The sequence below is a fragment of the Scheffersomyces xylosifermentans genome, assembly GCF_036884685.1.
Source record: "Scheffersomyces xylosifermentans strain CBS 12540 chromosome Unknown RJT20scaffold_5, whole genome shotgun sequence".
NCBI lineage: Eukaryota > Fungi > Ascomycota > Pichiomycetes > Serinales > Debaryomycetaceae > Scheffersomyces > Scheffersomyces xylosifermentans.
In genome coordinates, this window is record NW_027042943.1 from 634,971 (window position 1) to 661,164 (window position 26,194).

The window sequence follows — 26,194 nt, forward strand, 5'->3', positions numbered from 1 at the left end:
GCCAACTGTTCGCTATAAAGGTATACTCCTTCGATGCAAATTCCAACTTATACAGGTACAAATGGCACAAAGTGAAGACACTGAAAAGTTTTCACCACCGATGAACAAGATTGCCCATTTCACATAAATGAGATGCAGCTATTAATAACGCACGACCCTAGGCAGTTAGGTTTCTTCTTCGGGTGTAGTTGAAGTTAACGCAGTTCTTTTCGGTTTTGTGGGTATTATGGGTTTGGGGGCCGTGGCTCCAAAGGGCTGATGAAGGTTGACAAAATCTCACCATCTGGAATGCATTATGCATTGAGCAAGCATCTCACGTCATGTCTATGACAGTTGAGGACCAGGGCGTGCTATCAACTGATTTCAGCTTATGTTCCCTGGGGCAGCCGCCCCATTTTGATGGGAAAAGAAGATGGTAGTGAATCTGGAAGGGTGTAAAATAAAGCCTGGGTTCCAAATGCCCTGAAACTTTCACAGCCAAAACCTTTTCCTATTAGTCCTGCCACCAGGGGCCCCTGATTTTAGACATTGTAGTACGATTATGTCGTTGCTCTTTTCATGTAATTTTTCAGCCATTTGTGGCCTTGGGTCCCATCTCCAGGGTACGACCAATAATATAGTGGATCGTAATGGAGTTGCTACTACTTTCCAGCTATTTTTCACCCCTGAGCCTCCCCCCTTCTTCGCTGAGCCAGGCGATTTGACCCGATTCGCTGACGCCAATCTACACATTCAGACTACACAACAACACCCCTGATTATTTCCCATCTTCCATCTCTATACCGCCCTCCAATGCCGACATCTTCTTCTATGACCCACTTAAATCCAACCACGAGACCCGATTTTTCACAGCCGAAATCTATTTTTAGCGTATTATTGCGTGCACGTGACCTGCCGATTTGGCCAAATGTCGCAAATTTACCATGACCCACAGAATTATTTTTGCAGTTTTGTTTACGATCCGTCCGCATTGGGTAAAAGCCTTACAGAACCGAAGTCTGGCTTAGTGGGAGACGTTTATATTTAGCACCTATAGGGACATGAGGAACGAGAAGAGAAAGGTGAAATGGGGGAATGGGGAGGGGGGTATAGAGGACGAAGGAAGCTGTGAATGATGGATGGAGGCTGTGGATGCATGAGATGAAAGAAGAAATCCTGGATAATTTTAGTGTTGTCGTGAAGTGGAGTGCAGTGCGGTAGTAGTAGTGAATTTAGCATCGAGACGTCTATTTTAATTAGTTTTTAATGGAGATGAAGTAAAGGAAGCATATGTAGATGAAAGAGGAAAGAGGAAAGAGGAAAGCTTAAAGATGAAATATGAAAGATGCAAATACGGACTATGGTGTCAAAAAAAAAAAGAGGCTAGATCCATGATTGGGATGGGAGGGGGTCCAAAAGAGTCACTGTCAAATTGGAAGTCTTTCTACTGTTTTGCAGCTAATATAAATGTGTACCTTACGTGTAGAGGGTGAGTATTAATAGTATTAATTGTATTAATAGCATGCTAGGACAAGGTCCAGTATAAGGACCAGGCCAGTATCTAGGCTTAGTCTCGGTAGTTTTCTATGGGTCTCATTTTCAAGTCCCCTGTTGCGTCCTCTTCCTCCCTCTTCCTTTTCTCTACACGTTCTTCTCTGACACCAGCAGCCTACTCCTCCCACACTGCAACATCACTCCCAAAAAGTTTTACGATATTTACTGACCAACCAGCTTTTTCACTTGACTTTCACCCATTTTTCTCACATATTTCCTGGCATTGGGACTTGAATTTCCGTAGTAGGACATTCCGTCATTCCGTTTTTCGCAAATTATTAGTCGCCGTGCCTGGTTCTGGCGCTGTGTTATTGATTGATTCCTTTAGTTGTTGTACATTTATTCGTAGGACAAATATATTCGTTCTACATTTATTCATTCTCGTTCATTTTCTTATATTCATTCCCTGGAACCCGATATAATACCAATACCTCGATTGGGTATATATTCATAGTTTCGTTTCAGTAAGAGGACTAATAAGCACCAAGTAGACTAGTACAGTATATTGTTTGCACCCTCTACCACGACCACTCCCATTGCTACCACCACTCCCATTGCTACCACCACTCCCATTGCTACCACCACTCCCATATCCAATCCCATTACCACGAGTATCTCCAACGACCACCACCGCTACCTACACCCCCCAATACTATTTTAGGTTATTTTTCCACTATTTATTATTTCCTGCAATCCTATTATTATATCGGCGGCTCACTTTATTATTCTTATTAATACGGTGCCTGGGAAAAATATAGCAGTAAATACCACTCTTTCTTCTTGTTCCGTTTGCTTTCATCAAGGTTTACTGTTCTTGCTGGTCTTTGCTCGAGATCCCTGGTCATAGCCGACGTTGTTGTTGCCTCCAGCGTTCATCCGGTGAAGTCTGCTTTTTTCTAGCGTCCACAGTTGTGGGTTAAACTTCAAGCAAACAAACGGGTATAACCAACTGATTTGGAGTAGAAAATCGGTGATTTCTGGTCTCGTCGTTGTGTTTTTAGGCTGAATTCTTGATCTTTGGCTTGTTCAACACCATCTCTACTGTCCAGCAGCCGTCCTGACCACTCTCCTGGAGAAAATCCGGTTCAAAAGCCACCAAAATCCGCCCATTTCACCAGGTGCCCTGCGCTTTTTAGGCCTCTCGCCATTTTAATACCAAGTCCATTCAAAAGGGACTTTTAGATTCGCTTTTTCGGTTGATTTCAACCCTCTAGGGACCACCATTGCATCCAGTCAGATTCCAGCGTTGAAACGAACTCAATAGCTGGCTTCTTGACCCATTTTTCAACCCGTCTGCTCAATCAATTTCAATGGGCTTATTAACTCGTTTCAGAAGTGATCACAACAAGACCCCTTCGGCGTCATCTTTGAAGAAAAACAAGCAACAACCACCAGCAGCTCCACGGAGTCATAAGCATTCACATACCCTCTCGTCGTCGTTTTCAGGCAGCGAATTTCTGAGTACTACATCCGAGTCTTCGTATACTTCTACGGAATCGCATTATATTCATAATAACAAGGCCAATCTTGGACACCGTTTGAAGAACAGTCCTCTTCAGTCAATTATCGCCGAGGAGCCAGCTGCTGGCATGCCTGCGGCCACTTACCCCAAGTCTAAGGGCTCAATTCCACCGGGTTTGAGACCTAAAGACGACCAATTTGCATTCCCCAACGACGGTTCTTCAAAGTCTCCAAACAACAACAGACTCAGACCAAAATCGGAATACATGGAAAGCTTCCTGAGAACTCCAGTGAAGGCCAATGCCAGCAAGCTGGTACCTACGACTCCACAGCAGCCGAGAAGCGACGACAGAAGAAAACTGATGTTTTCTGCTCCTAATCAAAATGGAAGTAATGGCAATGGTCTTAATGCCCAGATGTCGTCTCCAACTGGGACTTCGAACCCATTGACGCCAGTGAAGTCGCCGTATGCTCGAAACAACAACTTTTCACCGTCGTCGGCCGCAGCTCTCCAAAGAAGCAACGACGCTTCTCCTTCAAATACCAAAAGAAAGCCTCCTCCACAACCAGAGATGTTCTTGAGAGCTGCTCAACAGATGCCACCAGTGGAGGTTACCGATGGTTCTACTGCTTTTCAGGAGGATTACGATGCTACCAACAACGATACCACCCTCGAATTGCACCAGCCACCAGCGACTTCAAGGAATATCAATGTTAATACCAACACCGAGGGGTTCATTCTCCCATCGGAAGCGATGTTGGCCTCGGCTTCTTCTGAATATTCCAGTGGTTCTTATAGGAAAGACTCCCAGTATCCTTCAGAACAGCCTTCGGCCAACGGAAGCAACCAGTCGAGCCAGTTACAGTTCTTTAATGGTGAGTATTCACAGCAGCAGCAAGAATTACAACAACAACAACAACAAGCCATGGAATCTAAAGAACCCTCTCATCTCTCTCATCTTTCTCCTAAACATGTCTCCAACGACGTAGAAAGCGACGGAAGCGGTTCTGTTTCCAGTGACTTCGATTCAGAAGAAGACAGTGAAGCAAAGGATGAACAGAATGGAAGTGAACAGGAAGAAAGCGAGCTTGACGATTCGTTCAGCACTATCTCGACAGCAAATAATAGCTCCCGTCAACCACAACAACATCCACAATACGAACAATGGAGACAGTATTATGCTTCGATAGCAGCTATGCAACAGCAGCAGCAGCAGAATCAACAGCAACAACATCACCAAGTAGCTTCTAATAGAGCTTCTGTATACGGAGCAGCGCAACAGCAGTTCCATTCTGGAATAACTGGAAGTAATACCAGTTTCCATGGCAATAACAACTTGAATAACATGAGTAACAACATGAATAACAACACCATGCCATCAATGACAGGATTGAACCCAATGCAAACGATGCAAATGCAACACTATATGCTGCAACAACAAGGCCAACAGCATGCCCAACTGCCTGTTCATGCTGGTTTCCCCTACAATCAACACCAGCTCCAGCAACTGTACCCTGAAATGGCTCATCCCCAGCAACGTAGCTTATCTCTGGGATATCTTCCTAAGAGCCAGCTGGCACAGAGCTTGAGAACAACTCCGTCTCCAACAAGACCATTTGCAGACTCTGGTGATATCGCCAGTCCTGGCCAACGGGATTATCTCCTGTCATACAAGAAGATCCGTAATTCAGAGGCTGAAATCCTCAAAGAAGACGGCTCTGAGCTCTTGTCGAACTCGAGAAGATCCACTATCAAGTCCAATAGGTTTCCTTCGGTGCCTCTGTTGACTTCTCGTAGAGCTTCGAGAACCAACGTTCTCTCTTCTATCCCAAGAAACGCTTCCGTCGACTTGAACTTCAAGCCCAAGGAATTCCATGCTTATACCGAGGAAGAAGACGAAGAAAAGGCACCAGCCAGCGTAGCCAACGCTTCTGGTGGTAGTTCTGCTTCTCCTTCGATGCCCCAAACCGCTGGAAAGTCAATTTCTTACGGTTTAAACGATTTGGTATTGGAAGACAAGGAAAAGGAGGTTAAAAGACAGATTTCTGACTATTCGAAGTACTTGTTTGACGACGATGACGATGACGATGAAGATGAACAAGAAATCCAGAAAATCACCAAGCCAACGCTTTCCAAAGTGGTAGAGGAGAAGAACAGACAATTGCCTACACCAACGTCTACTGTTGAGAGTCTTTCAAGACATGAGTCCAACGCTTCCTCGGCATCGTACAACTCGATCCAAAGCGGAGGTTCCAACAAGTTCAAGGTTGGATCTGCTTTGGACAGAAAGGAGCGTCTTAATGATATCAAGACGAAGTCCTCTAGCGATGAGAAGCTCGGCAAGAAGGAGAAGAATGTCAAGAAGATGGCCATGGAAGTAAAGACGAAGAAGAACGGGAGTCCTCCGGTTTCGCTTCACCACGATACTCATCATATCCCTTCAGCAAGCGACTTCATCTCTGCACCATTAACCTCATTGGATCCTGGTACAAGACCACCATTTGTGAACCCAGTTCTCAACCAGAGCACGGAATACACTGGAACCTCGAATTCGAGTCCTTCTATACATCATGCTATGCCTCCAGCCAGCAAAAGGAATACCATGCTCTTTGACTCGCCTGCTTCCAATAGAAATTCTATGATCATTCCCGGTTCCATGAACTTCGATAGCCATCGTCATTCTATGCCAATGGTGAACATGATGAACCAGCCAGGAATGAGAGCTTCTATGATGCCTCAATTCCAACTGCAGCATCTCTTCCCTCAGCAGCCAGCATTCAGGATCAACGACTCAACCATTAACCAGAAAATGGAGGACTTCGTCAAGCTTCGTAGCGTCATTGCTGCTGGTAACAAGACTCTCGAATACAGACTTAAGTGGGTGAAGATGTTAATTTCCTCGACAAACTACAAGCTTTATGCCTATGTCAATATCAAGGGAGAACCAATTGCTCCAGAACAGGTCACCTACAACAAGTCCTTGTTCGTTAAGTCTTCAGTTACTCATCTTTTGAAGCTCTTGAAGGAATATGAAAGCGGAAAGGGTAAGGATGAAGACGTGGAAGAAGAAGTCTATTACATTTACGGTTGCTTGTTGAAGCAAGATTACCTGACCTTGTACAACCAGGACTTTGGTATCGCCAAGGATGTGCAAAGAGCCATCTACTACTTCGAGAAGTGTCTTGAGATGAACCCTCATAATGGAAAAGCCAGCTTCAAATTGGCAGATATCTACGAATACGAGTTTGCAGATGAGTTCGAAAAGGCTCTTGGTTTCTACAGAGAATCGGCTAAAGTTGGCTATAATAGAGCTATTTATAAGGTGGCTCTTCTCTATTTGAATGTTCCTGCCATTAGATCCACCAAATACTTCCGTTACTTGAAGGACTTGTCGACCATTGAAAGCCAAGACGTCGGGTTAGTTGACGAGGACAGAGATGAGTTGACAGAAGTTGTTGGACTTGCTTCCTACCAGTTGGGAAAGATCTACGAAGGTATCTATCCTGGAGATTTGAGTACCGACGACGAGTTTGTCCAGAAATCCTTGCAATTGGCCCCGGTAAACTACGCCAAGAGTTTGACTTACTACAACAAGTCAGCCAAATTGAACTGCTTGTTAGCTCAAGTAAAGTTGGGTAATGTCTATGAAAATGGTGAGTTGAACAGAGAAAAGAACCCTAGCAAGTCTATTCAATGGTACTTAAAGGCTTCTACGTCGCCGCTTTCCTTCAGAAGACATCCCGATGCTATGCTAGGAATGGCCAGATGGAGTTTGAACGGTAGCAATGGTCTTTCCAAGCACATTCCATTCCCCAACCCAGAAAGAGCACTCATGTGGGCCGACCGTGCAATCAAAGAGTTCAACTCGCCAGATGCCATGTTTATGATGGGAGAATTGGCAGAAATGGGAATTGCCAACTCCAATCCACACTCGTGGTTCGTGAGAGCATATGAAATGGGCCACCGTGGAGCAGGAAGAAAATTGGGATATGAACCACCAGTCAGAGATATACTAGCTGAGGGCATAGATGACGATATAGACAATGAGTTCCCCGAGGACTCTCCAGTAGAAGATGAGACCGACGACCACGAACACCAGTTACTGAGCCCTCCTCTTTGAGGAAGAGCTGAAAATGCCCCGAAAACGGTTATTGGAAACCAGGTTATTTAAAAGCAAACAAACGAAGAATTCTTCATAACGTCATTATTTATAATTTTCATGGTGTCAATTGGACACTATTTACCACCACATTTGTATATGGATTCATAATTAATTTTAATAAACTCGTCATTTTTTTGGATGGTCTGAATATGAAAGAGGTGGGTTTAATGTAGTTGTTCTTTGGTTATTGTATGTTAAAGTTTGGGATTGACTAGAGCTGATATTATTGGGTCATACAATGGTTGATAGTCTATGGCTGATCTCAAGTACACGAACAGAAACCATTATTTTAATCTTTTCCGATTTTTAGTTAACTTTCAGCATATTCTTAAAGGAATGTGATTTACTCATTAGGTTGCCCCATCAACCAAGTTTCACCGTATTGTATTAGTTTATTGGTTCATAGACAGCGAATGGACTGCCCACCATCAAAAACCATAAATAACACTGCAGAGGCACACTCAAATTCTCCTTTGTTTTTTAAAGCAGTGACAGCATCCTCTGTTTCTTCTCGCCCCCGTCCCCTCCTCTACCTTTATATACTTCTCTATGCCATTTCTTTCAATTTGCATCCAACCCCACTCCTCCCGGATTCAAAAACATATAAAAATACCACCCTGACCCACTAACCACAAGCACATCTACAGTCATATTTGAAGCACTTTTTCCCGATTTTTTTCCATCCAAAGGTACCACTTCCATACTCCATCCACCTTAATCCCCCTTTCTTCCACCCAAATAGCCATATGCCACATTACACCCCACTTTCTAATAGTTGCAAAAAACCGGGGCTTATACCCGCGACATTTTATCCCGTTTCTACTCTATATGCACGCATGTCGCGTATGAGATAAATGTCGCTCGTGTTTGTAGCTTATTTCCTATTTGGGATACATCCATGCCGCAGTATTCGATCCCAAAAGATAAGCATTTTTAAATCAGGGCGATTTTAATGGTGGATTACTTGGTGTTATGAGTGAGTAGTTCTTTAGTAGACAACACAGAAGGCCTCTTATTAACGTCCTGCTACTGTGATATCGATTTTCCTCGGGTTTAATCGTGTTATTCGGACTGTTTCTATCATAATTAACGATTTTTCACTGTGAAACCATAGAGACAGCGCAGGGCATTTCTTGTTATTATTGATCTCGCGGTGTGAATTGTGATTGTTTGTGGATAAAATTGGCATTCATAGAATCGTGTTGATCTTGGCATTCGATTGATATACATTTCTCACCATTTGACTGTGGGTGTGTTGTTTTAACTGGCACTTCATATCTCAAATATCATCAAAAATAGCTTGGTTCACCAACATCGAAACCACCAACAAGGGACGGTTAAACACCACAAATTCCCATAAAAAGCATCTAGAACTGGTTAGAACAGTTGCAGCTATTCATTAGACTTGTTATTTATTCATTTTCGGTCATGTCTGCGCCGCTCAACATCGTCCAACCGTCGTCATCGCCGTCGTCCAGAGGAAGTCAGCCTTCTTCAAGAAGAAGATCCATCGCTCTTCTCACAAGATCGCCTATATACTCGCCTATTCCGGTCCCCAACTCGCCCAATAGAGGTAACTCGGCGTCTAACTCATATGTGGCCAATTCCACGTTTCTTCGGGCTCAGGATGCCGGTAATATCCACGATAATGAAGATGCAATAGACTCCCATTCGTCCAATGATTCTTCAACGACAAACTTGATCCAGGATACCAGTCCTGTCGTTCGTATTCCGCCTACAGATAACACAGATGTGGATTTCTCTGCGGGAATCGACGACCCTAAACTTCTTGAACTGGTGGCAGAAATCTTGCCTCATGTTGATTCGTTAAAGTCGGAAGGTGCTGATATCACCAGAGATTTATACAAATTGGGACAAGAAGCTGCCAGATCTCGTTCCCGAACTCCTACATTGAGGAGAGCCAAGAGTTACTCTTCTATGGATGGAAGCAATGCCAGAGAAAGAAGAGAAAGTGCCAGTTCGTTCAATGTTCCTGGTGGTTTTAGAAGAGAATTCATTCTTCAGCAAAGCATTAATAATAACAATAAGGCATTCAATAAGGAATCTCTTAGAACCAAAACCCCGAACTTCTTAACCAGAAACTTCGTTGAATTCCTCAGTATCTACGGCCATTTTGCCGGTGAAGAGCTTGAAGATGAAGACGCCATTGCTTGTCATTACAAAGCATTCCATCCGTTCAAGCACCATGGAGACGAGGAATCGTTGCCATTGTTGGCTAGAGAAAGAGAACTTCAAGGAAACGATTATATCAATCCAAAGGGAACTGCTACGGATAAAAAGGCCTACTTTCTTCTTCTCAAAGCGTTTGTTGGAACCGGTGTTTTGTTCTTACCAAAGGCTTTTTCGAATGGAGGTCTTCTATTCTCTATTTTGACACTCCTTTTCTTCGGCATTTTGTCTCTTTGGTGTTACCTTACATTGGTCTACTCGAAGATCGCTACAAAAGTATCCAGTTTCGCCGAATTGGGGTTGAAGCTCTATGGAAACTGGTTACAAAGACTCATTTTATTCTCCATTGTGATCTCCCAAATCGGATTCGTGGCTGCTTATATCGTTTTCACATCGGAGAACTTGAGAGCATTCCTCAGCACGGTAACTGGATACGATACTTCGGAATTTGACATCGTTTGGTTCATTATCTTCCAGGTTATAGTACTTGTTCCGTTGTCTTTGGTGAGAGACATCACCAAACTTTCGCTTCTGGCGGTGTTAGCCAATCTCTTCATCCTCGTTGGACTTGTCACCATTCTCTACTACATCTTCTACGAATGGTTGGTGACAAATAAAGGAGTTCTTGGAAGTGAAATCGAGTATTTCTTCAATGAAAGCGAGTTCTCTCTCTTCATTGGTGTTGCTATCTTTGCATTCGAAGGAATCGGGCTTATCATTCCTATCCAAGAATCCATGGTTTATCCCAACCATTTCCCCAAAGTTCTTTGCCAGGTCATAGCCACGATCTCTACCATTTTTGTTGCTATGGGAACGTTGGGTTATCTCACTTTTGGAAAAGAGATCCAAACCGTTATCATATTGAACTTGCCCCAGAAGTCTCCAATGATCGTGTTGATTCAATTGTTATATTCGTTTGCTATTTTATTGTCTACACCCTTGCAACTTTTCCCTGCTATCAGATTGCTTGAATCAAAGCTCTTCTTCACTAGCGGAAAGTACTCGACGAGAATCAAGTGGTTAAAGAACTTGTTCAGGTTCATCTTTGTCTCATTGGTGGCATATGTAGCATTCATTGGTGGCCAGAACTTGGATAAGTTCGTTTCATTTGTGGGTTGTTTTGCTTGTATTCCGTTGGTTTACATGTATCCTCCAATATTGCATTTGAAGAGTTGTTGTAAGATTGAAGAGGGAATGGAAGAGAACGAGAAGAGAAGGAGATATTGGTTGGGAATATTGGACTATGTGTTAGTCGTTATTGGAGGAGTTGCCATGGTGTATACGACGTATGATATCTTGGCTCATTGAGGAGGTTAGAGAGGGGGGAGGGGAGAGGGAGAGATAAGGCTTCTTCTTGATAAACATGGCAAATGAATTACTGCAAAAGTCAACAGAAGAGAGTTGTGAAGGCTGAAATCGATAAGAATTAGTATAAAAAGCATAAACATGAGGAAATCACAAAGAAACAACACATCCCTTAGTTCTTGAGAAAGGAGAAGGGGAAAGTTTGTTTAAATTGCTATTCATCATCCTAATAAGAGTAATAATCAATATCATTCTAATAATAATCATAATCATAATCATATAATAAAATTGGTAAGATATATCTACTTCAAAATGTTATTCTTCCCGTATTTCATATTATAATATACAAAAGTTTTGCTATGACTTTCCAGTAGAAGGCTCTTGTGGTAGATAATTATTGAAGAAGATGATACTTGTAGTTGTTTCCAATATCCAATAGTTTGAAATGCCACAAGTTGAAAATGCTTATATCTATCAAGACAGTTATCATATCATCATTAGCTAATCTTTTATTGTTCTACAACTTTTCTTTGGAGAACTTCTTCTTGTTTTCTGACTTTGTTTGATTGTTTAATTCATAATCTAATTACCTATGCTGAATCTTATGTCTTCGTATGCTTCCCCATCTCTTTTCCTCTTCTTAGTCTTCTTCTTCTTCTTCTTCTTCTTCTTCTTCTTCTTCTTCTTCTTCTTCTTCTTCTTCTTCTTCTTCTTCTCCTCCTCCTCCTCCTCCTCCTCCTCCTCCTCCTCCTTCTTAATCATCACCAAAAACGTCCTTCAAATACACTCTGGCGTCATGAACAACCTTCTCCAAAGCAATCTTAGCCTCGGAAATTCCAGTATTCACCTCTTTCTTCACATTCTGGTAGTTCTCCGATACCAATTCTTGCTTCTTCTGGTGGAATTCAGGAAACGTTTCCTTCTCAAACGTGTCGTATCTCTGTGAAAGCGTATCAAACGTCTTTGGCATGTAGTAATTGAGAGCAACTCCGTCAAAAAGCACAGGAGTGACGAAACGCAAAGGCAACGTTCTTCTGCTCACAAGAATTGAACCCGTCAACAGAGCAGTCAAGATATAAATGAGGTTAGGCAACACTGGTTCGTGAATTACAGAAACAACTTCATTAGAAATGGTGTTGACTTCGTTGACAAACGCAGATTTTTGAGTGCCCAATTCCGCTCCGTAAATGGAGAGCTTGTCATGGAGAAACAACCTGAGCTTGTTGGAGTATTGCTCCAAGAAGGGGGTTGTTCTAACGCCCATTCCTTCGACAAACGAGATGTTTCCATGAGCCGATTCCTTGGCCTTTAATTCCTCACTAATTTCCGCATTATAACCCGGTTTGTTTATTACTAACTCGTCTTCCTCGTAGAACGATCTTCTGGTCATCGTGTAGTGTGTTTTTTATCGCAAATAACTCACAAGAACCCCTTCAAATGCTGCTGTAAACTGAAACTTTTCAGTTTTTGACATTGCAAATTTCGGTTTATTTTTTTGGATTTTGATATCGCTGGCCGTTTTGTGTCACTTTGGTGTTTGGGCCAATCACGTGTAAGAGAGATTATGTAAGCGCATATGTCATTGGGGAGAGTGTATACCGGTGGTAGTGGTAGCTTGGGTAAGCGCTTATGTCATTAAGTATGGCAGGGTATAGCGGTGGTCAAGGTAGAGAGTACGGCTAATGGAAGAGATAGTATATTTATTGATAGGTGAAGTGGAGGTCTGACTTCTACGGCTTCTTTAATCAAAACACTGGCCTTCTTTCCAATGAACTCTGTCGAACTTATCAAGTTATCTCTTTGGCCGTCTGTGATGATTAAAAAGATCAATTTCTGTAAGGTGTGAGCTGTTACAAATTGTTTAGTGGTCTCTTCGTAACGATATTTGAAGTCCACTTGGAGGTGGGGTGGGGTGTTGGTGGTTGTGGTTGGAGGTGTATTTGAAGGAAGCTGTATATTTTAGAGTGGTTTTTGGGTTGAGGTACTTTTTGAAATTATGTGGTGTCATGGAGAAATGTTGCTTGTGTAGGCTGCAAATTATTTAGCTCATGATAATTCTGATTCTCATCATTCTTATCATGAATTATATAATTGCACTGATTTATGGAGTTTCAACTTGATGATCTCTTATCAAAAAATGGCTAAATACATGAAAACTGGAAATAGAAAAGCAAAAGATAAATTGTGAAAAAGATTAAAGATTATAATGTGTTGTAGTATAATGAATATAAAAGTATGTATTGTGAGGATAGTTTTAGATTATCTATTTTGTTATGTGTTTTGGTTAACTATGCAGAGTTGATAGAAAAGACGTATTGAAATGGAGGGAATATGCATAATAGAACCAGTTTGGTAGTTTGGTGGTTATTGTTCTGTATTATGTCACTCTTTCGTCATTTGACATCAGCTCTTCCTGCCTTTCGTCTGGCAAATGATTGCAAAAAAACAGAAATGGCTGCGAAATGGTTATATGCTATGTTTATATGTTGTGTAAATTGGAAAAATTTGGCTTTATGGAGAAGGGAAATAGTATTGATTTCAATGCTACAATGGGGTGAAAGATGCCTAATTCAACCTGGGTCGGTTTCAACTTAATTCGAGTCGTAATTATATCCATGTCTCTTCCACTTCTGAGGTACCTTCGCTATATGTTTTTTTCATCTTTTTAGAATATTTTAGAATATTTAAGCCAATATGACAGTAACATATCATTCCCGTCTCATCTAGCCCTAGCCAGTCCACAACCCACTACAGTATACTACACTTCACGGCAGTCCACCACCACCTCTACCCAAACTAATGAAAACTAAAATACATTGTAAGGTAAAGAAAGGCCCATAAAGCCCTTCCCTCAGATCGATAAAAATTTAGTTAAGCAGTAACATTGAAAGCAATCAGAGTCCGGAGGTGTTCCTTCTCCATCCAAATGGAAGATATTCTACCATAAAGATATCCTACCATAAAAACTTCCTTTGAAACCCCGTCCGGCCGTAATAAAAGTACAAGGAATTAAATAAATATTACTAGTGTTACCCAATCATCCCTTTTTCGAAAACATACCCTTTTTCTTCTTTTTATCCAGTCCAGCCTTGTTAGAGCTGGCGATGTTTCCCAATGGCTTCAAGCCAGCATCGACAGCAGGAACCGGAATCAGTACTTTGTCGTTCTCGTTACTGCTGCTGCTGGTCTTTGGAGTATCATTGGTGTTTGTGGAAGAGTTACTCGAAGCAGATCCGTTCAATAATGGAGGCTGCAAATATTGCAGTGATTGCGATTGTGATTGCGGCATCGATCCTCCTGTGTTGTTCACATTGAGGTTATTCATTTGTCCGTTCAAACCATTCATATGACTCACAGACTTCCTGGCTGGTGATTGCATAGTGGGATACTGACCCGGTCCCATGGATCTATGTTTAGGAGGTTGTCCAGGCATAGGCATGCCACCACGTCCTCCCATATCCAAACCATCGAGATTTCCACTCATTGGGAAAGCTGAACGACGGTTCTGCTTCTTGGGAGGTGCCTTGAACCTCTGCTCTAACATTGGATCAATAGGAGCAGCGTTATTAAAGCTGTTATGCGAGTGTTGTTGTGGATACATTGGCTGCAGCTGCTGGTAGCCACCGTCAAAGTACGAATTAACCGAGTTGGGGATCGAGCTGACTCTTCTTGGAGGCTGATGTTGGTTATAATATCCGTTTGGTTGCTGGTACCTCATAGAAGCATTAGAGTTGGCTCTCAAGTTTGGAGGTAATCCGTTTTGAGGCAAGCCATGAGGAGGCAAGCCATGAGGAGGTTGCTGGTCCAATGGGGATTGTTGATAACCGTTTGGTACGTATTGTGGGCCATTATTGTATTGATTGAACTGTTGTTGTTGCTGTTGAGGGTAGTATGGCTGCTTTTGTTGTGGTTGATGGGTGTCTACGTACATCTGAGGTTGCTGTTGAGGAGGAACTCCGTAACTGCTTTGGTCATCTTGCGAACTGGCCATTTCACGACGAAGCAAGAGCTGTTCTCTCTTACGTAATTCCATTTCCTTCTGCAAGAGATGCTGTGGAAGGTCTCCGTTTACCAACTTGACATCCTGGCCTTGATCTACGTACTCTCCATTAAGAGCAGCTCCATACAATGCGATGTCAGTTAAGTCGTCCAAATCAGCTTGAATCGACTCTCTGTTGTTGGGTTGTCTTTGATCGCCAGAGCCATTTCTGTCCCTCGAAAGATGGTTATCATAAGGCTGTGGTTGCTGTTGCAACTGTTGTTTCTGAACCATCTGGGCCTGTTGCTCTTGTTGAGCTTTTAATTCTTTTAGGTGTTCCTTTTGCTGATCCTGCTGTTGTTGTAACTGTTGTAGTTGTTGCTGATGCTGCTGCTTTTGCTGTTGGATACTTTGTTGGTAGTTCAGCTGTTGTTGTTGGTGTTTATAATCCAATTCCTTTCTCTTTTGATCCAATTCCAAATCCATTTCTCTGGATCTTTGGGCATGAACGGTCTGTAGATTCCTCAAAGAAGCCTCGATTTCAGCCACTTGTGAAGTCAAAGACTTGAGAGTCGTTTGGTTATTGGTGACATCGGTGTCCAATTGAGCCTTTCTGGCTTCAATTTCCCTGATGGACTCGTCCAATTTGTTCTTCTGGGCCAATTTCTTACTGATATCCTGGTCCAAATAGCCGTTAGACGTAAGTCCATTCTTAGCTGAATGCTCGCCCTTTCTTGAGAAGAAGATGGAATCGTCGCTATTGATCTTGGAGTATTGGCACATCGTGGAGTACAAGTTCTCCAAGTATGGAGTTCTGATTCCGTTGTCGTCGGCCAATAAAATGGGCTGTAACAAGAGCAAATCCACGTCCAAATCGTACTTATTGTAGAAGTTGTAGAAGAACTGGTTGGAGTTCATGAACGTCTTATTATTGGAAGTCTTTGGGTAGTAACTGGCCCAATTTGCTCCCAAATTGGCTTCATTTTCAAAACCTTTGACAAGTTTACAGTCCATCTTCTTAATGATCTTGAACAACTCGTTGATAATACCCGTGACCAATGGCTTGCACAAGATCTGGTTATCCAATTGTTCTGGGAATTCAAACTCGAAGATCACAGACAATGGGTTGAAAAGAATACGAGGTAATGCCAATTTCCATTGGTATGTCATGAATTCCTTAGGGTTCAACGACTTCAATAGCGAAATCTGGTTACGAGAATCCAGCTGAACCGTCTGGAGCAACTTGTAGACTCGCTGGAAGTTGGCGTTTCCACTGATTCTGTTGGAACCCAGCGATGTTCCCAAGTAGATTCTGGTATCCTTGTTACGGATCGTATGGTGATACTTATTAGTATCGACTTGTCTGATGTCGCTTTCGTTCATGATGGACAAGATGCACAAGTTGCTCTTCTTGGAGAGAGACAAGTGGATGAACGGCTCCAAGTTGACGTACCCGGTACTCTCTACAAGGATCACAGCGTCGTCTTGAAGATACGGAGCGATATCCGTACAGACTTTCTGGAACTCTTGGAGAGAAGAGCAGCTCAAGGTCACGATATCGAACTCGGAAGTCTTGGGGATGTCTGTGACTGCTTTGTATGCGTGTTGAGGTCTGTATTGGATGTTATTTCCGAAACTTGGTGACTGCCAAGAGATGGAACCGTTGATGTTTAAAGAAGCGTTGACACAAGTGACGTCGACGGTCTTTGTTTCGAAGAAACGCCATGAATAGAACGCCACGTTGGGGTTGGTGCCTACTGTGAGAAGCTGGACACGAGACATGACTTAAAAAGCGACGGTTGTTTGTTATAAAGTTATAAGCGAATGAATGGCAAGATTGTTCAATGGTAAACGAATGGTTATTGATGCAATAAGCACTGGTTTAATCGGTCCGATGGATGGAAAATGGTTGTATGATGATTGTTGAGTGGTTCCCTGGGGATTTGAGTGGTTTCTGGCGATTTTAACTCAATTTAAATGGCTTTTTTATGACCTTTATTGGTTTGTTTAGAGGATGATTTATAGATCAATCCGTTAACTATCGTAGTATCTTGGCCAGTTTCAATGGAAATGGCTTGTAAAGCGGTCAGAATGAAGGCAACAAGCTGTAGTATCGATATATCAAATCAAAAGCAGCAATTTTGCTTCGAAGAACCGACTTTTATGGCGTTTCCTGGCGGTGTTATTCCAATGAAAAAAAACACGTCTTTTAAGAAGGCCCAGAAAAAGCTGGAAATCGGTGCTAAGACTGTGGTTTCAACTGGATATATGAACTGGACAAGGGCTGGAGAAGCTTGTGAGCAATTTTCAGCGGTTTAAACGGTGTTTTTTTGGCACTTTTAACGACGGTTTCCTTCGTGATCAGAACTTGATCCCAATAGCTCGAGCCTGTGTTTTGATGGTCAATGAGGGCCCAGTAAAAACGCTATGCCCGTCCGATTTTCCTGGTTAATTCGCGATATATCGCTTCTAAAGTCGATTGTCTATGTTTCTGCTTGATTTCGGCAGCTCTACGGTAAAACTACGACTAGCAGCACGGTTTTATCCAGACGGTTTCTGTCCCACTAAGAAAGAACTGTTGGTTGGGTGTTTCTGGTAGGGGAGTCTTACCAGTGAGGGAAGGAAACGAGAAGCGACGGAGAAGCGACGGAGAAGCGACGGAAACGCGACATTTTTTAGTGAGGGACGTTGGTGGGCGGTGGTGGTGGTGGGAATCGAGTAGTGAGGATGTGAGAATGTGAGAGGGAGATAAAAAGAAAGTGCAGTGAGAGGAACGAGAGGTTGAGTGAAAGTTGGGAGAGGTGAGAGAGGAGAGATATTAAAAGAGAGTACAGAGAGGGAATGAAAGTGAAGTAGATAGAGTTGGAGAGTTGAGACAGTTGGGAGAGTTGGGAGAGTAGGGAGACCACCTCCATATATCCATCGATGATAAAGTTGGTGAGGTGGGAATTCTGAAAAAAAAATTGGATCCTACTATTGTTTCTCTATAGATTGTAGAAATGATAGGTTCTTTCTAACAGCTCCCCCCTACCCAATAAATTTAATTTTAATAACGACAAACACTAACAAATCATTAATATTACCTACAATAAACCCCCTAGCCTCAGTAATCATATCCTCGCAGCGATAGAATTATAAATTACTGAGGAGTACCACTGGCCGTCTGTGGTGGGAAGAGCAATAGGGAACGGAACGGTACGGTTTATCAGCGGGCGGCGGAGAAAGAGACAGAGAGAATAAAAAAAAATAGAACTTATGTCGTCAGTTTGGCAGGAGATTTGGCTTGCTACACTATGTTTTATTTATAGATCGGGCCCGACAACGTTGTGGGACTGTGAAGAGCGGTGTTAATTTTTTTAGTGACATGATAATCAGCGGAGTAGACTACAGAAAGTTGGCTATGTGTAAAAAAATTGTGAAAATCGATAGGTGTTGGTTACGTCTGTTTTCTAGCAGCAGTAGAGGATAATGTCTCTTCTGCCGTGCCTGGAAACCTTCCCGTCGTCGTCGTGGCTAAAAATTTTGACAACATGACAAAATCCGACAAACCAGCTGCCTGACAACTACCGTTCCACTACAAATTTTAAATCGACGTGTTAGCACTCCTTGGAAAAAGTGTCAGGAACCGGGTGCAATTTTAGCGCCCAATGAATTCGGCAGAAATAGCGCTTTTACACGGGAATACCGGGGATGGTGGGGAACGAAATGATAAATTTGCTGCCTAGTCTATTGCTCTCTACCTGCACTATGCTTAAACAATAAGGGCTATGTCATTCCCATTCTTTTCCATGTATCTTGCTGGAATCCCATCACCAACATAGTTGGAGCGACCAGTTATCATGCCAAGTTGGGTACTACATATTGGCGTATTTTTGTTGTCCTCCTAGTTGTTGTTCCTGTGCAACGCCAGACAAAAAGCGACAGGGGCGCACTTTTTGCTTGATTGGGCCAACGACATTCGCTGGTGGCATTACTTTAGGATTTTGCAGGCGTCGAGGGGTGTGCATTCCACGACATTTGCGCTACTTTCCACTGCCCACAACCCTCGCGACATTTGCAGGCAGTGCCCGCTACTACCCAGAATCATATGTGCAATGGGTGATCATATTGGCATATGGAATCAATGGATGCGAATAGGCTTAAAAAAGCTGGTGTTTCGACTAAACGACATGGGCTTAGAATGGTTAAAATTGGCAGTTTCAGCATGGGCACCGGGTTTCGGGACTGTACTGGAGCCATAAGTTCCGGCAATTCCCTGTAGTAATTTAGTAATGGAGAGAGTATTAGAGAGAATCTGTCGTAAAAGAGCAATCTCCAGACTGGGTGATTTATTAGAAGTATATTTAACATTTATTGCATTTTGCAGTGGGTGCTTGCAAGTGTAAAATTCTAGAACCTAGCGATTCGGTCCCAGAAGAGATTTTTACTTACGGTGATTTGTACAAATTAGGCCATGACATTCATGAATATCTGCAAATGGAAATGTCGGAATCGGTGGGGAAGTCATTTTAAATTATTCTAAATAGTCCTTGCTGTAGCAAGCTAATTTAACGACAGTTTTCCTAGTGACTAGTGCCCCTCTCACCTGCCCTATTGTTTTCCATGATACAATAAATCGCACGAGAAAACTTTGAATTAGTGGAGTGAATTAGTGGAAGCCGAATAACCCGATTCAGTTATTACTTTATGCCAAAAATCTTTCTCGGGCATATGCACATTCCATCGTAAGGTAATATTTCTTCGGCTATAAACTCTGTTCCTGGACCTATTCTGGATTGAAGACTAAGAAATGTGTCTGCTTCTTGCCTTTAAAATTCATGTACTCTGCTTGCTCTTCGGCATTGCAAAATGGATCTCTGTTTCAGTTTTTTTGCTTGGAAAAGTTTGGTTTTGTTACCATTGTGCCATTTATAATGGGCATTTCCACATTGTCCATAATTCTCTCTGATCCTTTGTGCCCTTTCATATGTACAAAAGCGTCATACATGCTTCCTACATACTTCTTATGCTGCTTCTTCTTCCACTTACCTTACACAAAGTTTAACAATAGAAGAGTGCTCCAACATAATGGTTCCTTGCAACTTTACCTGATCTGGTAATTTCACCCTCTGATTCGTACCCCTGCCACCCCATGTCAAATGCGACATTGATTATTCCCATTTTAGTCCAAGTTTATGGTGTCTGTTTGCATTGGGAAGGAATCGGATTGTTTTGGTGATTTCAGGATGTTTTGTTTTGGCGACAAGATGGGGTTTGTAGTAGTGGAGTTGCTTTATACGGAAGAAGTTATTGTGTTTTTTAAGCGTATGATGGGATTGCCTGTGACTATTTTGTAGAGAATAATATTACAGAGAAGGTTGTATGTTTGTAAATGTTAATAGTGGATTTGGAATTAGAGCTCCAGAGATAACGTCACTACCTGTGGGTAAGATGAATATCGTGGAGATGTGCTACCAAATTTTTTCTCCTTTCTTTTATGACTTGTTGTCTTTTTAGGTGTGTTTTGATAATTTTTCAATATTGTGCTTATCTGTTATTCTTATTTAATTTTAATTAACTATTATAACAGCTACAATTTCCAACGCTACTCTAATCCAACTTCCTCCCGTCCCTTATCTCTTATCCAACTCTTCTACGTACTTCTGCGACATCAAAATACCTGATCCATAATATTTAATCCTGGCATCCCGTCACGTCTCCAAAGTAAAGAAAATGTCGTTCTCATCTGATGTCGATAAAAAATTTTGGCGATACCTTTCAATGTATTTATATATTCTCTTCTTCTTCTTCTCTGTAAGCCATTCCAGCGGCGTCGTTATTTATCGTTCAGTATATTTAACTTGATAGCTGTTGGTATCCGTTTCTATCAATGCAAATTTCGTTCTGCCTTGTGCAGACGGAGTTACGATTGTGGAGACACTTGATACTATGATGGTTTATAGATCAAATTCTGTTTAGGGTGTATCTCCGGTTGATGAGTAAACACGCTGACTCTTTCGGTCATTATCCCTGCAACATTTTGTAGACATGTAGAGATGTAGAGAAGTAGTGGCTTTATTCTTAGTGCATTATACTATTAAGAATTGTACTGATGAGAATATTTCCATTATGTTGTCTCTCACCCTTTGTCAACAGCAAGTTTTTGGTTGACGGTGAAAGGTCTTCAGAAGCTGAAATCTTGAAGCTTCAAGCGTTTTAGATTACAAGGCAGCGAAAGATACTGAGATTCTAAATTCAGCATTGCAATATAAACATCCAGTGAAAATCTGTACTTACCTCCCTATGAAAATTCATAGATATAGAAGGATAATTGCAATTTGGGAATGAACCAATTATCTATCCAATGCTATCCCATTTTTAATTCCAACTTCTCCTATCTCTCTATTTTTCTAATTTCACCATTGCCCTTTGCTCCTCTACCCTCTTCTACCCTCTTCTACTCGCCATCCACCACCTGTCTCCCACCCCCACCATCTCATCCCCAGACTCATCGGACTATCCTTCCTCTTCTCCGACCAAACGCGTTTCCAAAATTATTTATTTCTCCATAGTTAAGGAATGCAGCGGTTGATTGATCTCTCTTCTTCTTCACACTTGTAGCTTCTCTGTCCCTTTCACATAGTTTCCTCGGGTAGAATGACTCGTGGACAGCTTATTCTTATTGAGGGTTTGGATAGAACCGGAAAATCCACCCAATCTGCTATAATTGCTGGAAAGCTTGGTAAGTCCAAATTGATGAAGTTTCCTGATAGAACCACCAAGATCGGAGGCATTATCAATGAATACTTGACAGATTCGAGCTTCCAATTGAGTGACCAATCGGCTCATTTGCTATTTCTGGCCAACAGATGGGAATTGAACAACGAGATCATTGATCTTCTAAATAAGGGATATTTCATCGTTCTCGATAGATATATCTATTCGGGAATTGCATATTCTCTTGCTAAGTACGAATACTCGAAGTCAGTTCAGAATTCTGGCACGAAATCTACAGCAATAGCTTCAACAACTGCCTCGGAGCAGATGGGAGATGTAGAATGGCTATACTGCCCAGATAAAGGTTTGCCTAAACCGGACTTGACCATGTTTTTGACCATGGATTTGGAAGAATTGGGAAACAGAAAAGGTTGGGGTGACGAGAGATATGAGCTCCAGGAGTTCCAGAAAATTGTGAAAAGTAGCTTCATGAGAGTGCTACACCATGAAGAGGACGATTCTGTGGAAATTGTCGATGTGAATGGCAAGGGAATCGAAGCTGTGACGGAGTTGCTCTGGAATTTGATTCAGAAGAAGGGTGTAAATGAACTTACAGATAAGCAGATAGAGAAGTTAAGGTGAATATGTTGAAATGGAAAGAATATATGTCTATATGAACATAAATAGAGGTCTCTAATAGTGATTTTAGAGACTTGGAGTTTGTGCCCCTAAAAAACAATAAAATCGATTGTCTGGAAAGAAAGGCAAACAATACATCGATACCACAACATATGGTTAATGGTATTGACTTCACCAGGGAGATGTTGTCCTGAATAGCCAACTTACATAACTAATTAATACACATTATAGAAACAGATACTTTATTCATATCTCTTCATTAATTTCTTGACCTCATGCTTGACATGAACCTGTTCATGAATATTCAATCGTAGAATGCGCTATTATTGTGCAAATATAAAGCAAGTTATATACACTAGAACTATATTGTCAATTTTTGAATTGTTCTATTTTCAATTATTCTTGTTGTCGTCTTTTTAAACATTTTCGTTTCTCCTTTGATCGTGTTTCGTCCCATTCTTAAAGCTATGAATCCGTCAAGGCCTCATCTACTAGTCCAACTTATCCAAATATGCCAATCGATCCAAGATCTTCTGTTTCAGGATCTCCTGGATCTCTCCTCCGAGATATATCTCGTCCACAATATTATACAACTTGTAGAAATTGAAGACCATGTCCAATTCACAGACGTTGTTGAAGTAGACATCCAAGATCTCCACCAAAAAATGTAAAGATTCCAAATAACTCAATTCGCTATCAATGAGATCTATTGATGATATGAAGTAGAGCCCAGCGTACCGTCTATACACTAGTTTATTCAGTTGATATTCCACAAAATTAGACTGGTGCCTCGAGTCTCTGGAACTGATTAGACGGTGTATTTCCAGTACAAATCGCTGCTTGTCTTGAAGTGTGTAGTTGTTATTGAACCATTTGGCTAATCGAGTCTTTCCTTGCCTGTTAAGCACTAGTATGAAGTGAATTGACATTGTAGATCAACGGCAATTTGAACTTATGATCTATTGTGAATTCAATGAATATGATCTACTAAAATGACAGAATAACTGGATCTAACTCCTGTTATAGATGAGCTATGCAACTCTTAAAACTCAAGAATCACCGTAAGAGCCCAATTAATACAGATATCCACTTTTTACAGCAACAATTGACATCCACTACTCTTAAAACTAAAGAAGTATCAATAAAGAATTCATATATAAAGTATTATACGGTTGATTATTGATAGCCGCTGCGACATTGATGAGATTGTTCACGACATTTGCGACATTTAGTGGCCGACATTTCCGTGTCTTGATTTCTCTGCGACATTTGCATGTCTCGAGTCTCAAAAATGTTGCATGTTGCATTTTGTTTTTGTGTGCAGGATAGAAGCTAACTAAATGGCTGCAATGTCGTAGAGGCCTAAGGATAGTCATAGTTATGTTAGAATGATGTATTATAGATATGTAGATATGGGTTGAATTTTGGTGGACTTGTGGATTGGATGTAATGCGGTGAATGAAGTGAAAGTGAAGTTTTTGATTTTTTTCGTGGGTTTTACGTAGGGTATACAATCTCAAGGGTGTTGACGACCACTAAGAGATAAAGTCTCAGTAGGGCTCAGCTATAAGCAAAGCTATCATTTTGATAAAATAGTTACAGTGCAACTCCATGAAAAAGATCAAAACTCAAAAACCGGTCTAGACAAATTATAACCCCAGCTTTATTCCAATAGTTCATCCCACCTGTGCTGTCCATCTAACAGTCCTACTCCCGGTTAAACTCCACCAACACAGCGGCCTCCAATTCACTGTACAAATGACATTTTGTTTGTCATCTCGCGACACTGACCCCATTTTTTACAACTCATTTATGACATCATATTTCACAGCTATTTGACCAGGTCTTCTTCCTCTAAGACACGTCAATTGAAGCCAAATTCGGACCAAAATGAGTTATAACCCCAATGAAGACCTGGATGATGAGGAGAAGAACCTGTACCAGCAATATGAAATCAAAGACGGTATTATCTTCCTCATAGAAGTCACACCAGACCTACTTGCTCCGCGTAAAGGTCTTAGCAATAAGTCTAAGCTCTACGAAATCTTGACCAGTATCAATGAACTCATGTCAGATTTGATTATTACGCAACGGAATACTGGTGTGGGAATATACTTGTACAATTGTGAGCTTTCTCCAACTTTAAAATCCATGAAATCGGCTCCAGGCTTCAATCGTTTGTTCAGGTTGAGTTTCTTAAATTTAACCAATATGAAACACTTGAATGACTTGCTTTCAGATGATAAAGCAGGCGTAAGACCGCTAGATTACTACTTTAAGTACTCCAAACCATCAGAATCTGAGAATTTGCCTGTTATTTTTAACAAAATCCTCGACGAATTGATTAACAGAAAGGAATTCAATCGAAAGAAAGTCATTTGGCTAACAACAAATGACGAACCATATACACAAAAGTCGACCAAAGAAGCTCTTTGGAGGATTATAAATGACTACTATGCGCATGACTTCTTTATTCGCCCTATATTCCTTTCAAAGGACTCATCTGAGTTTGATATGACGCGCTTTAGAGATATCTTTCTTAATACGAATTACTTGAATATGAATAAGAACGAGACAACTAAAGACGGACAGGATCCAAGTGATGGCAATAATGATGAAGCAACTGGTGATTTTAACAATGGAACTTATAAATTTAGAGGTTTCCATAAGGACTCATCGATTTTTCGGAAAACTGTTGTTGATGATGAGATCAAAAAGAGTATATTCAGAGCAAGAGAGGTAAGGCGAATACAGTTCGCCTGTGATATTATATTGAGTGACGGAGGAAAAGTAGGAGGAAACTTAGGATGTTCAGTAAAGGGTTATACTATATGTTCACATGAAAGATATAAGCGAGATTTGTTGTTGTACACCAAAGGAGAGACATTAAAAAGAGTGTTCACAGACTCCAATCTTATTAACGCGGACACGAACGAAGTAATTGTGGATAAAGAAAAAGAAAAAGCCGTGAAAGATGAAGACAATGTTAAGGAGATTGAGCTGCAAAATGAGAGTACCACCTGTAAGGGACATTTGTTGGCAGGTGGTGAGATTGTTTTCTTGAAGGATGAAATTGTTCAATTCATGACGAATTATGCTTTTGATCACACTCCAGAAAGTACAATCTCAGAAAAAGTCGATGAGGAGGAAGAAAATGAAGAAATTGAAGATGACGAAGGAATGAGAACTGAAGATGTGACATTTACACTTCCGCCATATTTGAAGTTGCTTGGATTCCGAAGCTTGGATAGGTTCAATGCTTCGTACAACTCTCAGGCGCCAATGTTTGTCACACCAGATTTGAGTGATGGACAGCAGACGCTGTCTACGAAAGGTGGCTATCAGAGCTCATTTACAACTTTTTCATCTTTGTATCAGTCTTGCGTGAAGCTTAAGAAATATGGCGTTCTCTTTGGTTGCATAAGGAAAAACGCCAAACCAAGCTTATGGGCCTTGTATCCTACGAGAGTAGAAAGTTCATCAAGGAACATAAAAGGAGAATACGACTTCCCTGAAGGTTTCCTATTGATAAAATTGGCATTTTTGGATGATATTCGTTGTTTGCCGAACCATTTCATAGACGATAAAGCAAACAGATTCACCAATGATGAAGATAATTTATGCGCAGATGAAGAAATCGTTGCGGATTTAAAGGACCTCTTCCGGGATTTCTACTATGAGAGTTACAACCCAGATGATTTCCCTAATCCTTCTTTGAACTACTTCTATAAGATAATTAAGCATGAGTTATTGCAAATTGAGCTTTCTGAAGAAGATAAAAAATTGGTCAACAACGATCAAACTGCTAAAAAGTTGGACTATTTGAAGGAATATATCCACAGTGATGAAAATAGGCTCAATCGAATTAAAAAGATCAACTACAGATTACAAGATATTGATGAAAGAGCCCCAAAAAGAGCTTTGGAAGACGACAAAGCAAGCAAGCCACCTGCCAAAAAGGCTGCTACAGCTCCAGAATTGGACGAAGGTGCTATTTTGGTGGCCTGGAAGAATGATGAGTGGCACCAATTTACTGTACCGCAGTTGAGAGGTTTCCAGAAGAAGTATAAAGATCAAATCAAGTCTGCAACAAAGAAGCAGGACTTGATAGATAATATCAAGGCTTTCTTAGATTCCAGGGAACGCTAGCATGTTCACTAGAATACGTTTATGCTGGAAAATAGTAGGTAATGCTTCGTAATGCTTAGTCATTACATGTATAATTAAT

The 26,194-nt window shown here is 41.3% G+C and overlaps 8 protein-coding genes across 8 annotated transcripts; 5 read left to right on the forward strand and 3 right to left on the reverse strand. All coding sequences in view use genetic code 12, as the record gives it.

Moving 5' to 3' along the window:
- Positions 1–2,406: 2,406 nt before the first annotated feature.
- On the forward strand, positions 2,407–7,295 carry RJT20DRAFT_128834 (uncharacterized protein). The gene has a single exon (XM_064917358.1). The coding sequence runs from the start codon at positions 2,844–2,846 to the stop codon at positions 7,113–7,115; it is 4,272 nt and encodes a 1,423-aa protein (XP_064773643.1). The 5' UTR covers positions 2,407–2,843; the 3' UTR covers positions 7,116–7,295.
- An 845-nt stretch (positions 7,296–8,140) lies between these two features.
- Positions 8,141–10,935, forward strand: AVT4 (Avt4p). Its single transcript, XM_064917359.1, has one exon. The coding sequence runs from the start codon at positions 8,586–8,588 to the stop codon at positions 10,653–10,655; it is 2,070 nt and encodes a 689-aa protein (XP_064773644.1). The 5' UTR covers positions 8,141–8,585; the 3' UTR covers positions 10,656–10,935.
- On the reverse strand, positions 10,934–12,114 carry RJT20DRAFT_48118 (uncharacterized protein). Its single transcript, XM_064920322.1, has 2 exons — positions 11,418–12,114; positions 10,934–11,330 (listed from the first exon to the last, which is right to left on the reverse strand). Exons 1-2 carry the CDS (start codon positions 12,040–12,042, stop codon positions 11,293–11,295), a joined length of 663 nt encoding a protein of 220 aa, XP_064773645.1. The 5' UTR covers positions 12,043–12,114; the 3' UTR covers positions 10,934–11,292.
- Positions 12,115–13,468: 1,354 nt separating this feature from the next.
- Positions 13,469–16,554, reverse strand: RJT20DRAFT_48159 (uncharacterized protein). Its single transcript, XM_064920323.1, has 2 exons — positions 14,703–16,554; positions 13,469–14,594 (listed from the first exon to the last, which is right to left on the reverse strand). The coding sequence occupies exons 1-2, from the start codon at positions 16,411–16,413 to the stop codon at positions 13,690–13,692; spliced, it is 2,616 nt and encodes an 871-aa protein (XP_064773646.1). The 5' UTR covers positions 16,414–16,554; the 3' UTR covers positions 13,469–13,689.
- A 678-nt stretch (positions 16,555–17,232) lies between these two features.
- On the forward strand, positions 17,233–20,955 carry RJT20DRAFT_128839 (uncharacterized protein). Its single transcript, XM_064917360.1, is given in 2 exon segments — positions 17,233–17,258; positions 17,270–20,955. The coding sequence occupies 1 exon segment, from the start codon at positions 19,449–19,451 to the stop codon at positions 19,728–19,730; it is 282 nt and encodes a 93-aa protein (XP_064773647.1). The 5' UTR covers positions 17,233–17,258; positions 17,270–19,448; the 3' UTR covers positions 19,731–20,955.
- Position 20,956: 1 nt separating this feature from the next.
- Positions 20,957–22,213, forward strand: RJT20DRAFT_48162 (bifunctional thymidylate/uridylate kinase). Its single transcript, XM_064920324.1, has one exon. It carries the CDS (start codon positions 21,268–21,270, stop codon positions 21,967–21,969), a length of 702 nt encoding a protein of 233 aa, XP_064773648.1. The 5' UTR covers positions 20,957–21,267; the 3' UTR covers positions 21,970–22,213.
- On the reverse strand, positions 22,214–23,098 carry RJT20DRAFT_48163 (uncharacterized protein). Its single transcript, XM_064920325.1, has one exon. It carries the CDS (start codon positions 22,893–22,895, stop codon positions 22,458–22,460), a length of 438 nt encoding a protein of 145 aa, XP_064773649.1. The 5' UTR covers positions 22,896–23,098; the 3' UTR covers positions 22,214–22,457.
- A 726-nt stretch (positions 23,099–23,824) lies between these two features.
- CAS1 (ATP-dependent DNA helicase) lies at positions 23,825–26,115 on the forward strand (the record flags this gene model as incomplete). The annotated part of the gene is made up of 2 exons (XM_064915895.1): positions 23,825–24,565; positions 24,626–26,115. The coding sequence occupies exons 1-2, from the start codon at positions 23,857–23,859 to the stop codon at positions 26,113–26,115; spliced, it is 2,199 nt and encodes a 732-aa protein (XP_064773650.1). The 5' UTR covers positions 23,825–23,856.
- Between the last annotated feature and the right edge of the window lie 79 nt (positions 26,116–26,194).